This window comes from Anas acuta, chromosome 9 (genome assembly GCF_963932015.1).
Source record: "Anas acuta chromosome 9, bAnaAcu1.1, whole genome shotgun sequence".
In the NCBI taxonomy this organism is placed as follows: domain Eukaryota; kingdom Metazoa; phylum Chordata; class Aves; order Anseriformes; family Anatidae; genus Anas; species Anas acuta.
Window position 1 is genome coordinate 16869771 of NC_088987.1, and position 13402 is coordinate 16883172.

At 45.7% G+C, this 13402-nt stretch overlaps 2 protein-coding genes across 4 annotated transcripts in view; one reads left to right on the forward strand and one right to left on the reverse strand.

The window, feature by feature from the left end:
• Positions 1-13402, reverse strand: part of NGEF (neuronal guanine nucleotide exchange factor) — a 57293-nt gene that overhangs the window by 32492 nt on the left and 11399 nt on the right. The window contains exons 3-5 of one of the 3 annotated variants that reach the window (XM_068692312.1): positions 9692-9750; positions 6730-7101; positions 3203-3323 (exon numbers count right to left, since the gene is read on the reverse strand). In XM_068692312.1, coding sequence (XP_068548413.1) covers positions 3203-3323; positions 6730-6997 — 389 coding nt within the window. In that variant the 5' untranslated portion in view covers positions 6998-7101; positions 9692-9750. Of the gene's footprint in view, positions 1-3202; positions 3324-4604; positions 4744-6729; positions 7102-9691; positions 9751-13402 lie in introns of those variants that run through there. The other 2 variants (XM_068692313.1, XM_068692314.1) reach the window with 2 other exon arrangements.
• Positions 1-13402, forward strand: part of NEU2 (neuraminidase 2) — a 36106-nt gene that overhangs the window by 4999 nt on the left and 17705 nt on the right. The window lies entirely within an intron of this gene.

Sequence of the window (13402 nt, forward strand, 5' to 3'; positions counted from 1 at the left end):
TATATGTGTTTGCGTGAATTCAATCACAATAGACTCCCTCTCTCTGCTGAAGGTGACTGCTTGTATTCACCATCGTAGTGCTTCTCTTCTATTAGCTCAGATCAAACATAATCCACTGATTTTAGATGATCCTGATTTCTCTGCATTGGAGGTTTCATAACCAGCCTAAAGAAGCAGATTGCTCTGCACTGTTAAATCAGTGACCTTGCAGTGAGCTTTGCAACATGAAATTTCACATTGAGTTTCTTCTCTAGTGTATCTACTGGCCCATAATGAATATGTATCATGTCTAGCATCTGACCCTCCATCTGACACTGGGAAATGGTAGGTGAATAATATAACCCTGCTGCTAAAATGTCTGTGTTGTATTAGAAATGAAGTGAAGTCAGCATCCTGATAGCTGATAATATAGGGCAGATCGCGACTGGTGGATCTCCGTTCTCGGGTTTGAAATGAATGATTGGCTGGTCTCTGTGGGAGCTGCTTTCAGCTGAGGCTGACAGTTGTGGATGGACACCCTGGGTGGACGTTTTTCTGTGATCTCAATCTGCACAATCGTTGCTGCTACAAAGCTGGAAGGCCTGATCACAGTGGGAACGAGCAGCTTTTGTTGAATTTAGTTCCTTCCAGGCCTTTGGCTTTGGTTGTGCTGAAGAACGGAAGTTGTGCTAGAAGTTCAGCACTGAAATGTGCAGAGCAAGTCAGCCGAGTAGTTGGTAAGTGGCTCATTGTGCTCAAGGTTTGGGTGTTTGTGCTATGTGGAGGGAGCCACAGGATCTTGTGGAGAACTCTAGAGAGTTTAGGGGGAGCTGGGGGCTGCACAGGAGAAAGGTCATGGGAAAAAAGTCATCTGAGAACAAGTAGGCATAAAAGTGCTTTTAAGAAGTGTCTTGTGGAGGGTGCATGGCAGATTTTGGAGCACCAGCAATGTCTGAGGCCAGCTTGAAAAACTGCGAGCTTTGTTTTTCAGTGTCTAAGATCAACGAGCTGTTCTGCTATTCTCACAGCTTGGAATGACACCTAGACTCAAGTCACTGGTGGGTTTGAAGGAGTCTGTAGTGCTCCTCCTTATTCAGTGTTAAAGTCCATATCCCATCTGAGTTCAGTTCTGAGAAATATTCCCTTTCCTGTGCCATTGACTATGTTCTCCAGTTGTGTTCACTTCCTGTCCTAAATTATGTAGCAAGGGTGCATGTGAAGTGACGTCCCTGTCTGTGAACACATTTGTGCCAGACCTGCTGGCTGCCTTCACGCTAGGAGAAGGGATTGTGCCTGCCCAGCCCTCCATTCATCCAGTTGCTGTAGAGACGCTGCTGAATGTGAAGAGATTTGGCAGCGATGCCCCACCTGCCCTCGTCCCTGCAGTGATTTGCTGCTGAGAACCCCAGGTTCTGCTCAGAGGTGCCCATACTCTCCTTTCTGCAAACTCTCTTCTGCTTTCAGAAGAACTCTCTGCTGAGAGGTACCTGTTGTTGTTGTTCTGGGAGAGATTAAATGCATTTCTTGAGATCAATGATAATATTTTGGGTGTCTTACCTGCACAATGGACAGCTTTCCCCTGTAGAAGGGGGAGGACAACAGTTATTGCAAATAATGGCAAGATCCTTAGGATCCTGCAGGCTTTTCACAATGCAAATTTCTAGTGGCTCTCTTACAAATTACAGCTGATCTTTCAGAGAAAGGAGAAGAAGGACAGGGGCTCAGTTTGAGCTGGAACTCTGGTTTCATTCTCTGTCAAATTTCTCTGCTCAGCTGCACGAGGCGATGCCACTCAGCAGTGCTGCCTGCTTTTAGCAGACACGACTTAGAACTCGTACTGACCTGTCAAGCTCTGCGCACAGCAGCCTCTTTGATAAAGACTGACTCCCAGCGCAGGCTCATTGTTTCCAGCTCCAGGGAGAACCAGGATGTGTATGTTTCAGAGCCGCCTAAGTCACAGTGTCAGGATGTCAGAGACTGACAGCGATGATTATGCCGCGAGGAGAGGAAGACAGATGGCTGTGACATCTCAGCAGACTGTAACTGTCTAGTTTCATATGCTCAGTTTAATGCCAAAGGGCAATCAATTTCAGCCAGGGCAATTAATTTATTTAAATCCAACTTGTCAGGTTGGCTAATTCCTTCACTGGAGTCCTCTTTGTGTGTTACACCAACACAGCTGGGGTCAGCCCCTAGGACCATGCGGTGCGGTGTAATGCCCACACCCTTAGAGGGCAAGTGTTCAGTGCTTTCAGTTTGGTTTTCTGTTGTACGGGTAGGGACCACCTCACAGTTATACACACAAGAGATAAGGAACTGGAGAGGGATTTGGGGAGAATACATGACTGAGGTATTAGAAAATGTAAGGCTAGGTAGCTGCTTATCTTTCTGCCTTGCTGCAGTGGGCAAGAGAGCAGGAGTGTGGGTAAACTTCTTGTCTGTGTGCAGGGCAGCCTGCCCTGCAAGACACAGCACTTCTAAGACAGGGCAGATGAGATTTTCACTTCGGATGCAAATCCTGCACCTATCTGTTGGTTGTGTTTGGACCTGCCTGTCGTTTGTTTTCAGCGAGGAGTCCATCAGGCTCCCCTGGCCCTGCACTATGTTGGTGATGGGATCGGGGCCTTTTGCTGAACCTCAGTCACTGACGGGTGTAGGCCTCACTGAAGACCTCCTTTGGCCACCAGTTCTTGAAAGTAAACAGCAAACACAATATCAAAATGCTTTAGAAAACATCTTTGTAGCTACTTCTGCAGATACAAAAACCTGTTTTCTGCATGGGGTTGTGTAACAAGCTTCAGGAGAGCCCTCTGGGAATGCTGCAAATGGGGTCATCCTTACATTGGGATGTTCTGTAAGGGAATGCTTGCAGGCTCTTGTTATTTTCTCAACAAGCTTCTTAAGGTAGCCTGTCCTCTTTGCTCTGGGTTATCCTACATCACGTTCCCCTTTTTGCAACCTTCCCTGCTGTCTACTTGTTCTCCCTCACTTCTCCATCTTTTTCTCCAAGTGCGTGCTGCTAAGATCCGTTTTACCACAAACCCAGCACTGTATGATATAGATCACCAAGACTGAGAACTGTGCTACAAGTCAGGGTGAGCAGGCACGGATTAGTAGCTACAGCTTAGTCCAGCTGTTCTTCAAAACCAAGCACTTTTGCTCTGACACCACTCTGTGTTCTTCTGCGGAAGCACAGCAAATACCCTACGTGTGCGCTCCTTACCTCTGGATCAACAGTTCTTCTAAAGATGTCTTATCAGGGGCTGCTGGAGATGGTGATCCCTTATGAGACAAAACATCCAGATTCAGGGGCTCTTTGACAGGCTCATTGTTTCGGAGTGACCCTGTGACATGAGAGAAAGCCAAGAGGGTGTTAAAATCAATGCATTCATGAGGGCCATCTTCACTGGTACTGACTGTGGAGGTTTGGTTCCACCAAAGGCAATGGGAAGACCACCGACACAAAGCTACATTTTAGTGTGGATTTTCAAGCAAGATTTAAGTATCATTAGCTCGCATACTGCATGATTGCACGGCACTGCCACAGCTGCAAACACAAGCAAGAGGAGGGGAAGGTAGAGGTACTCTACCAGTTCTCCTGTCTGCAAGTTGCTCTTGAACTCGGGCCCCCACAGCAGTGGTTTTCGGTGCAATTTAAGGAGGAAAGGTTTAGCTGCGTGTGCCAGTACATGCTAATATTTGTTTCCCGAGTCAGGTCTTCCTTACTGCTCTGCTTTCAGGCACACAGTAGAAGTTTAGTTTACTGGATAAATCAAGGCTAGATTTGGGTGAGACAGGAGCTTTACTTTTAATTGCTTCTCCACTTTCCCTCAGATGAACCTCCAGTCCTTTCACAGGGAGCCAATGTTGTGTTAAGTCCATGGCTTACTACTGCAGTACTTGGCAGGAGGGGATGCGTCTCACTTTTCAAATGAAACCTCCTGTTGTTTGAGGCCTGCTGATAAATGGCCTTGTTGGTTTTTATTAGAAATATTTTGGTCTAAGTCATAATTCTGTTTGCATTTCAAACTGGTGACAGCACAGTCAGGTCAACACTAAATGAAGCTGGTTTCTGACACACCCTTTGAATCAGTGCTATGGATTTTCAGATTGAAGGGGTGAAATCCAGACCTTTTAAACTCCCTAAAAAAGTGCCAAGGGCTTACGAAATGCTAGCTTGAGTTATTCTCTTTGCCTTTTGAATAGTTTAAGCATTCGAGCCTCCTGTCAGAGGAGATTGCTTAAAAAAACACAGACTCTTTTTCTAATTAAAGGAAAGCATCTATTATACTTCACAGCTCCTAGGCTATAAGCCAAAGCTAGGCTGGTGCAAAGGGAGCCTATATAAAAGCCTTTCTCTCTGCTGGATTTATATGCTTTAAAATTATTACATATATATTTTTTTTTGTGTGTTCTCATTTCTCGAGTCTTTATTTCTCCCCTTTGGGATCCTACCCTGTATTTTCCCCTGCACCTTTCCCTGTCTTCCTTTCTTCTTTCCTTCCCCTCTCCTCCCCTCCACTCAAATCCTAGGCAAAAAGAGAACAGGTTAACATCTGAGATTGAGTCAAACTCTTGGATAGCTGCTGTTCAAATGGGTTTGAAGTCAAGATAAAAGAGCTCACCCATCCTTTGTTTCCATGCACGTCAGCAAATGCTGTCAGAAGAAGTTCCTGCTACAAATGAGGCTGGTGTAAAAGCCCCCGCTGTCCAGTTTCTGGGAGAGGGGATGGAGTCAGTGGAGCAGAGGGAGAAGGCTGCTTACACAATACTAGCTGAATTCAAAAGCTGGACTTGCTACAGGCATAGTGGAGAAAGAGCTATTGCTCAGAGCCCAGGTCCTGTCGTGTGGACTGGAGAAAAGAACCGTTCCCAGTGTGTCCTGCTGAACAGCTGCAGATATGGAAGAAAAAGCCCTGTTTGGAACAGATCCGTTTTCACACCGAGAGGGAGTGTGCGGGAGAGAAGCGCAGGTCAGCTGCTGTGGATGCTCTAGTGAGCTGCTAAGAGAAAAGCCTTTCTTCTAGCTTGTCCTTCCTCAATGACACTGGCTAGACAGAAGGGATGTCCTTCTGGCTGTTGTCCCAATGCCGGGACGCTGCAGATGCACAAAGAAGCTGCGTCCTTCTGTGCTGGTCCTGCTGCAGGGGCACCTGCTGCTAGGAGGGAAGAGGGCCTCCTCAGCAGCCGCTGGGTGCCGTGATGCCCGGCGGTCAGGAGGGAGGGCAGGTCTCCTCTCTGCTGCCCTTGCAGCAGCGCTCTGGGAAAGCAGGGAGAGGACGGCTCTGCTCTGGTCCTGCTGCTGCACTGGCAGGGCGGAGGGCAGGTCTGCTCTGGCATCAGCAACGCGCCGTTTATCCACAAACCTCATCGACAACAGTAGCAGAATATTAAACAGGAGCTCTTTGCTTTGCTGCTGTCTGCTTGGAAACTTGGAGAAGGGAGGGAACTTTCCTTCTGTCCATGCCACAAGGCTGAATGGGCCTTTATACTGCTGAAATAGCATGGCTCCCTTGGCGAGGCAGGCAGGAGACACCTATTTTCTTGGGGACATTTCCCAGGCCTCTTTTATTTTGGGGTGGAGGATGTCTGTTGTTTTCTTAGAGAACCGGGTTTGCTTTCAGGAGCTGACGTGGTGTGCTTTATTACTACTGCATAACAAAGTAATAGCCTTTGGTGGCTTGCATAGCTCTCAGACATCAGGAATATTGTTATGTCATTTTGACTCATGCAGCTAGCCAAAGTTCAGAGTCCAGTGGGTTGTTTATTGGATTATAATCTGAAGATAGAATAGGTATCTTCACTGCACCCCCTTTTATTTACATGGAGTGTTATAAAATTCAGTTTCTCTGAACACCTAGGAGATCAAGCAGGGTGCATTTTCTGTGTTCACAGCTCCAGGTCTTGCTCATCTAACATTTGAATTAAAACCACTCCCAGTTTTTTCTTGCAGCCTGGTTTCCAACGCTTTGGAGTGTGTTGAGATAGCTCCTTTCCTGGCTCTCTCTGCAGCTTCTCCTGTCTTTCTCTTGTTTCTTTCACAGACAGCTGCTCAGACAGTGTGCCAGCTCAGTGAAAGTCTAGCCTTGCAGTCATGCTCTGTACTCTTCGTACTCAGAGAAAGCCTTTTAGCCAACTTCTTCAACTTCTACTCAAGCTGTGCCTCAGTGCATGCATGCTCTGGGTAGTATTTCTGTTATTTCAGCCTCCTGGCTCAAAGGGAGCTCAAGTGTTGCTTAGAGCTGTCTTCAGTGTGCGGTAGCATCAGTTTTCACAGAAGTCTTGCTCCCCTCTTTGCAATTTCTGCAGGCTTGGCCCCTACGTGTAGTGCTTTGCCTTTGCTGGCTATTTCCTCCATATGCCACTCAGCATGCCATACACTTACTTGCACAGATCCCACTTTTTGAATATATCCTTTCTGTATTCTGACAGAGTTCCTACTCTTTTGACAGCTTCTTTCCCTGTTTGAATTATTGCTCCCTGAGAGAGCGGGGGAATGGCAGAGCAGAGTTGCAGATTTGTTTAGATTCTCCACCATGAAGCTTGTTTAACCACCCAAGTGTTTTGCATTTCCAGGCTGAGCAAAGCAGGTTGGCACAGAGGGATGCTAACATGCCAGTCAGGGATGCTCTATAGTGTGCTGACCACTGGGTCTGTTCTCTATTTTCCCTGTCCCTTTCCTAACCTCCCTGGTTCCTACAGCTCTGATCTCTCTGCAGAAGGAAGTGTGATGTTGTTTGGGGTACTCACCTGCAGCATGCCCCCTATGCATTGCCTCTCTCGTAGTCTTTCTCTTCGATCTGTTCGGCAGCCTCATGGACCGATAGTACCTGGAATTTCTTTGAATGGCAATGTAATGTGTGTGCGAGTTCCCCTCGTGGGTGGCTGGGTTAGCACCTTCTGACTCTTCCTCACCGTCAGAGACCGAAGCCAGCTCTGTCAGCACCTGCTGGGAAGCAGCCGGCTGGTGCCCACCAGCAGACAGCCTGCTGGAGGCTTCTCCCCCGAGCCCATCCATGGCTCCCAGAGCTCGTCTCTATAGCAACCGAGAGGATGGATCAGCAGCAGAGCAGCCGAAGACAGGTAACGTCCATAGCTCCATCAGCTTTACCTCAGTTAGAGCTGGAGACCAAAAAACAGGACAAATCAGGAAAAGAGAGGAAAAAGTTCTAGTTAGGCCAGAGGTTGCAGTGCTGCATCTATTTAGGGTAACAGGGACTTCCCTGGATATTTTTTTCTGAGATCATTGTGAGGAAGGAGACCATCCCACACCTTACAAGCCTTATTCTAAAGTCCTGAACTTTGCTTTTACATGTTCATCCTGTCATGACACATTCAGAAGTCAGTGGAAAAATGACTGTATTTGTTCCACTGATGACCACACCTTTTGGCCTCTTGGGAGCAGCAGATCACTAGTCCGTTTAGAGTGGGTTCTGGTAATGGCCATGTTCTTGGTTCTGAGGGTGAAAATGTTTTGGAATACAAAGTAAAACCTGAAGAGATAGTTCTGTTAAACTGTGTGCTCTGTGTGTACCACTTCACTGTAACAGAAGCAGGAATGCCTTTTACAGGGCTAGGTGGCTTCCTCACGCTTATTAATACTCACTCCTGCAGTATGGTTAAGTGAAGAAACATCCTTAACCACCGTGAAGGCAGAAGAGAAAAGATAAGGCAGCAACGGAGAGCGTGCAGATGTTATTTTATTTCCCAAAGCTGCCCTCATATGCCAGCGTTGCCCCTCAGTGACACGTGGATGTCCACACGGGGGTCCTGCTGCACACTGTCGGTGCATGGCCTCTGCCAGCACTCTCAGGCATTTCTAGGAGACAGACCTCTCCAGCAGCAACACTGCAGGTGGACCTTCCCAAGAGTGGGTAAAATAGGAGCTGATTAATTAAGCATTCGTTGCTGGCTGTGTCTCGTTGACTTCTTACAGTTACTGAAGCCTTTCTAAGTACATACATGATTTTGTGAGGGCTGGGGCTAACATAAGTAGTAGAAAGAGATGCTGTATAGGAAATGTGAATATAAGATTTGCAGTTCACTGAGAGAAGGGCATAAACTTGTGTTATAGATTAGCAATTTTTGTTTCAATAAGTTCTATATATCAAAGGTTTATAACATCACAAAATAGCCAACATACAAGGCACTCCAGAAGGTATCTTGTATACCATCTCAGCTTTTTGCTCTTCTGCAATCTCCGTGAACCCATGTATGCCACACTCTTTTTTCTTTCTTGCCCCCTGGGCCGCTCCAAGTGGTAAATTGGGATATAATCTGCAAATCCTCTGCTTTCCATAATTATGGAGTGCCCCATGTTTTAACCTTACAAAGGACAGGCCACAATCTGAACTCATGCACTGGGCCTGAGCTGTTCTGTTTCCTGGCTCCACAGATGAGAAAGTCTGCTTTTTCCTTTCACAACCTGAACCACAGCATGCAGCTCTTAGCTGCTAAATTTGGGTCGTCATTTCGATTCAAAGCCCCAGTTTCAAAGACTTTGGAACGGTTTGGAGCTGGTGGTTGCTCTGGGACTGTTTCCAGTGTTACTGGAAGCGTATGAAGGGCCTGTTTGTTGGTTGTGGTGTTAAGTTTGGTTTGTAAATTACTCTGAGGTACAGAGATTCACTAAGTCTGTTTCTGTTGCTGTGGCTCAGTAGAACAGCGAAATAAAAACAGCTGCTGTTGGGGACAGCTTGAAAAGAAAGAAGAGGCTATTTCTTTTCCCTTGCCTTTCTGACTGTGCTTCTTCCTGTCCCAAAACTGGCGCCTCAAAGGCCTGATCCTTGCAACTGTAATGGAAACATTTCAGTTAACTGGACCACAACTAATACTGCACACGGAATCTCTCCTAACCCTAAATGGTAACAACCACGTATTTTTCATTCACTTTTCTTCCATCACCTGCCCAAGGACATGGATCTGTAACAACCTCCTCTATATCAAAGTTATCAAAGTTCCCATATGATCAAAGGTCATGGAGAGAGCGCTTCTGCCAGAGAAGGACCTTTCTGTGGTACTCAGTGAAACTCCCTCAGGTGGGTGCCCAAAGACATTAGTAGCACCATCCAACCAGCATAGTTATCTCTGTCAGAATACTTTTTTTTTTTTTTTTTTGGCTATCAGAGGAATGAAGAGGGCCTGTCCTGAACAGCTGGCTTACTGTCAGGCTTCCAAACAGTCCCTCATGAACAAGATGTGAACAGAAGTGAACGCGGCAGTGGAGGAGGGAAAGACTTCCTTGATTTCTAGGAGGGGCAGAGGCGAGGGGAGATATGTTTATTGCCGTGGCTGTACAGACTGTGTATAGTTTTACTTTCTTTAATTAAGAGTTCAAGAAGAGGATGTATTTATGAAGGCAATCCTTACAATTACAAAATTGATACTCTAAGAAATTATTTAGAAGCCATTTACTGATATGTCAGTCAAAAAGTCCTGGCTTGCAATTGCTTTAGGAGTGAGGCATGAGTTTCAAGGATATAATCAAACGTAGTATTATATTATTCTGGTATCTGTCAAGCTATTCAGTGGCAGAGAATGAATGATTCAAGCAGGTGTGGACTACAACCATCCCTGTCTGAATGCTTGTAGTTAATTTTTGAAGAAGGTATTTGCCTCTGATAGTCACAGGTAGCTGAGTGTCAGGTCTTGCAACAGGAATAACCCATCCCAAGTACATGAGAGCACGTCTAGCCGCAGTGTCACCACCTACCTGGCTTTTCTTTGCAAGCAAACTTTCTGCCCATAGTTCAAGAAGACCAAAGTAGCAGTCTGTAGAGAAAAAGGATGCAGAGCAAAGACAGATGACAACAGTAAAAAAGCAGCAAGTAATGCACATGTAGCAACATTAGAGATATGCCTTTTGACTCACACATAACTCAGCCTCCAGGAATTTGACTGTACAGGGATGTTATTTTCCAATGTAAAAAAAATAATAATAAAAAAAAATAATGGAATTTACCAGTAAATAACAAAAAATTGTTGTTGTACGAGAACTTGGGGATGTTAGTGTAGGCCTGGATGCATGGGTGTGGGGGGGAAACAGGGCTCCACTGCTGCTCCTGAGAGGGTGGGACCAAATCTACTTCAAGGCATGGTCTGGCTGGGGATGCCAGCCACTAGCTGCTGGTCCAGGCTGCACCAAGAGAATGGGCTGACAGGAATTCAAAGGGTATTGGGTGTGTCAAAAGAGCAACTCCTTTTAATCGGTTATATCTAATGAACGATAACAATGGTTTTAGTAGCAGGAGCTGCACCCTGGAAGCTGATATTGCGGCTCTGGAGGCCTGTGTGTATTTCGAACGTGTTTAGTCTTCAAGATTTGGTCCGAGTGTGCCCGGAGCGAGAGCGGTGGCCGATCTCCTCTCCCTGTTTGCTCAGCCCACGACGTGCCAGGCAGGCACAGCCGCACGAGCCGCAGCAGGGCCAGGCCATGTGGCTGGATGCTGGCGCCAGCTGGGGTGCCACCAGCAACAGGGGAGCTGCTGGGGTTGGCTGCCTGGGCTGCTGCTGAAGCAGGAGGGCAGCCAGAGGCATCCCTGCTGCTAAGCACAGCCACCTGCTCCACGCGCCCCGACCCCTCGTCAGCAGTGGTTTTCTGATCAGCACAGCGGCTGGATCGCAGCCCTTTTGCTGCCCCTGGTAATTTGCCGCCCCGGGTAATCATCTGTTTTTAAAATAAGGTGAAGTCTGTTGTCTGGCTGAAAAGTTGTAAGTACTGTGCGTAGTATATGCTTAGTTTATGCCTAATGATTCTGAAATGAAAAATGCTTCATCTGCCAGTGCTCTACAGTGCTGCTGCCTAGACTGGAAAGGTAATGAAGATTGCTTCATTAGTACTAGAGGCTGAAGTCTCCAGCTACGCAATGCAGGGATGTTTTGAAACAGGAACTAGCAAGCATGAGTACAACTTGACTGTATGGTTATATATATAGGGACGTACAGTCACAGAGGATGAATTGCCTTTATCTGATTGTCTAACGTATTCCTACCGCCAGTGCAGGAATACAAGATGAGAGTATTCATGTGTCTGAGTGACCACACAAAAAACGCCAGGATTGTGTCAGACCAGAAGGAAGGCAGGTGCTTTTAGCCCAGAGGGCAATGAACCCCTGCAATGAATTACCTGGTGGTGTGTTAGTTTTGCCATGACCTTAAATCCTGACATGAAGACTGGATGCCCTTTTCAATTACATATAGCTCAAAGTTTGGGCTCACTGCAGAATTTATTTTCTTGGCTGTAGGGGTTTTATGCTGTAGAAGATCAGAAGGCCGTATCATCTTTTCTTCTTTTTTACATGTTCACACTGTCTGAAGTTTAAGCCCTATTAATGACCTCATCTGGAAGGTTTTGCACATTGAATGTACAGATGCAGCTTTCATGTCCATTTGATGAATCAGATGGAGCTCTTTTAGGACAGTCTTCCACCCCTCAGAGTGCACATGGCTTCATTAATATTTGTTCTTTAAATACAGTCTAAGTATACATGCAGATGTTTATTTTGCCACGTCATATCGGTGTCTTTCTGAAATGTTTTAATTATTCTGAAAGACTTCTGCAAACTGAAAACAACCCTCTGCTTCCCACCGCCATCAGTCCCCCATTAAATCCTTGCTCTTGTATTAGACATTGATTTTTTTTCCTCTTCCTCTACTTTAAGAGGAGTGGAATGTCATCTCTAGACTATTTCGCTGTGCATCATAATGAGGCTAAAACGGGGATGGGGCACAGTCCAAAATCCAGCAGCAAGCCTTACTCATGCGCTGCCGTTCTCGCTCACGTGGGTGCCGATCCCTTAAGGAGTGCCACATGCGGGTGGGCCCCACCGAAGGCACTGGGGCTCCACACAGGCTCAGGCCTGCGTTTGCATTGGGAGATATTTCTGTCTGAGTCAGGGGAATAGTAACACCCACAGACTCAGCCCTAGGCTCTGGCAGATTTAGCTCTCAGCAGATGTAGCTATGAATTCATTTAGCCTCATCAGTGGCTGAAGCTAATGCACAGACTTTAAACTGGTGCGAGTGAGGCACTCTCACGTGGCCTGCTGAGCCACCCCTGCTTCAAGGGAACAAACTTCCAGCAGAAGGACGCATAGGCAGCTGGGCATGGTAATACCCTAACCAGCCACAGCTAAAGCCATCAGGGTCCCGAGCTGCATGGCTATGCATGTATTTATGTTTTCATAGTCAATGGTTGGGATAACCCTCCTTGGAACTGTTAACAATCCCAACTCTTTCTTTCAGATGGCTGCCAGAGATAGTTAAGCACATGTCCCCGTCCAAAGCAAAGGTACATGACATTTCACAAAAGAATTTGAACTATTTAGGTGCAAGGCCAAAGTATTATTTGATTAAAGCATGGGGGTGGAGAAACCAGGAGGAGCACAGGAACAGACTGACCAGAAAGTGAGAGACAGACCAAAGAGGATAGCAGAAGCCAGAGAAAACTAGACAATAAGTTTGGGAATGTTAGCTGAAGGAATATTGAATTATTTGACCCTATATGTTTCCAGAAAACAAATACTTATTTTGTAAATAAGACTGAATTCTACCACCAGTCCTAACAGAATCAAACTACAAACACCCAGATTTTGAGGTAGTCTTTCAGGTGAAAAGTGAAACAGAATGGTTTTGTTGCCATGATTTAGTGCTGGTACCTTATTTATAGCAAGCAAACCAAGAGAGAATTATGCAGTTCATTACACGCTTGTGACAATAAAACCTTTATGTCTTGCACATATGTTACAGAGAACCTGTTTTAGAAACACTTCGAGGCTAAAAATAAATTACATTGGATTTGTTTAATATAGCTTCCAGAGCCATGTGCACTAGATACCATAAGACCAACCAACCGGGGCTTGGAGAGAGAAACCTGTATATTTAAAACAGCTAAAAATGACTCAAATGGCTTTGTGAGATATAAAAATGTTTCCAGAATTAAGTCTGGCATTGTGGGACCTTCTATGGGTAGAAGTAAGTATACGTGTGTAAACACAGATACAAAACGAGTATATCCTATAAATGGCTACTTACATATGACAGAGACAGATATGTCTTCACACAATTCCCTCTGCATGAAAAATTGAGTGTTTATAGCAGCTACTCTGTCTTAATTAACTGGTATATATCAATATACACTTAATGAGTAACACTAAATAGCTACATATTTTTCTGCTGCCAGCATGATTTATCTTTTCTGTTGTTTACTGATTCTTTATGAGTCAAAAATAATTAATTAAAATAATGTGCTTTCTTGTATGTCATTAATAACTCCATCTCTGCTCATGGATATATTTGTTTGGTCCGTGTATCTCAGAGTAGTCCAGCCCTATCCCATTGCATTCCATGCTTCAGCCCCTAGGTCTCATGTAGTAGATACAGCTATGAGCTATAAGATGTTAAGATGTTAAACTGTTCCTTGTCT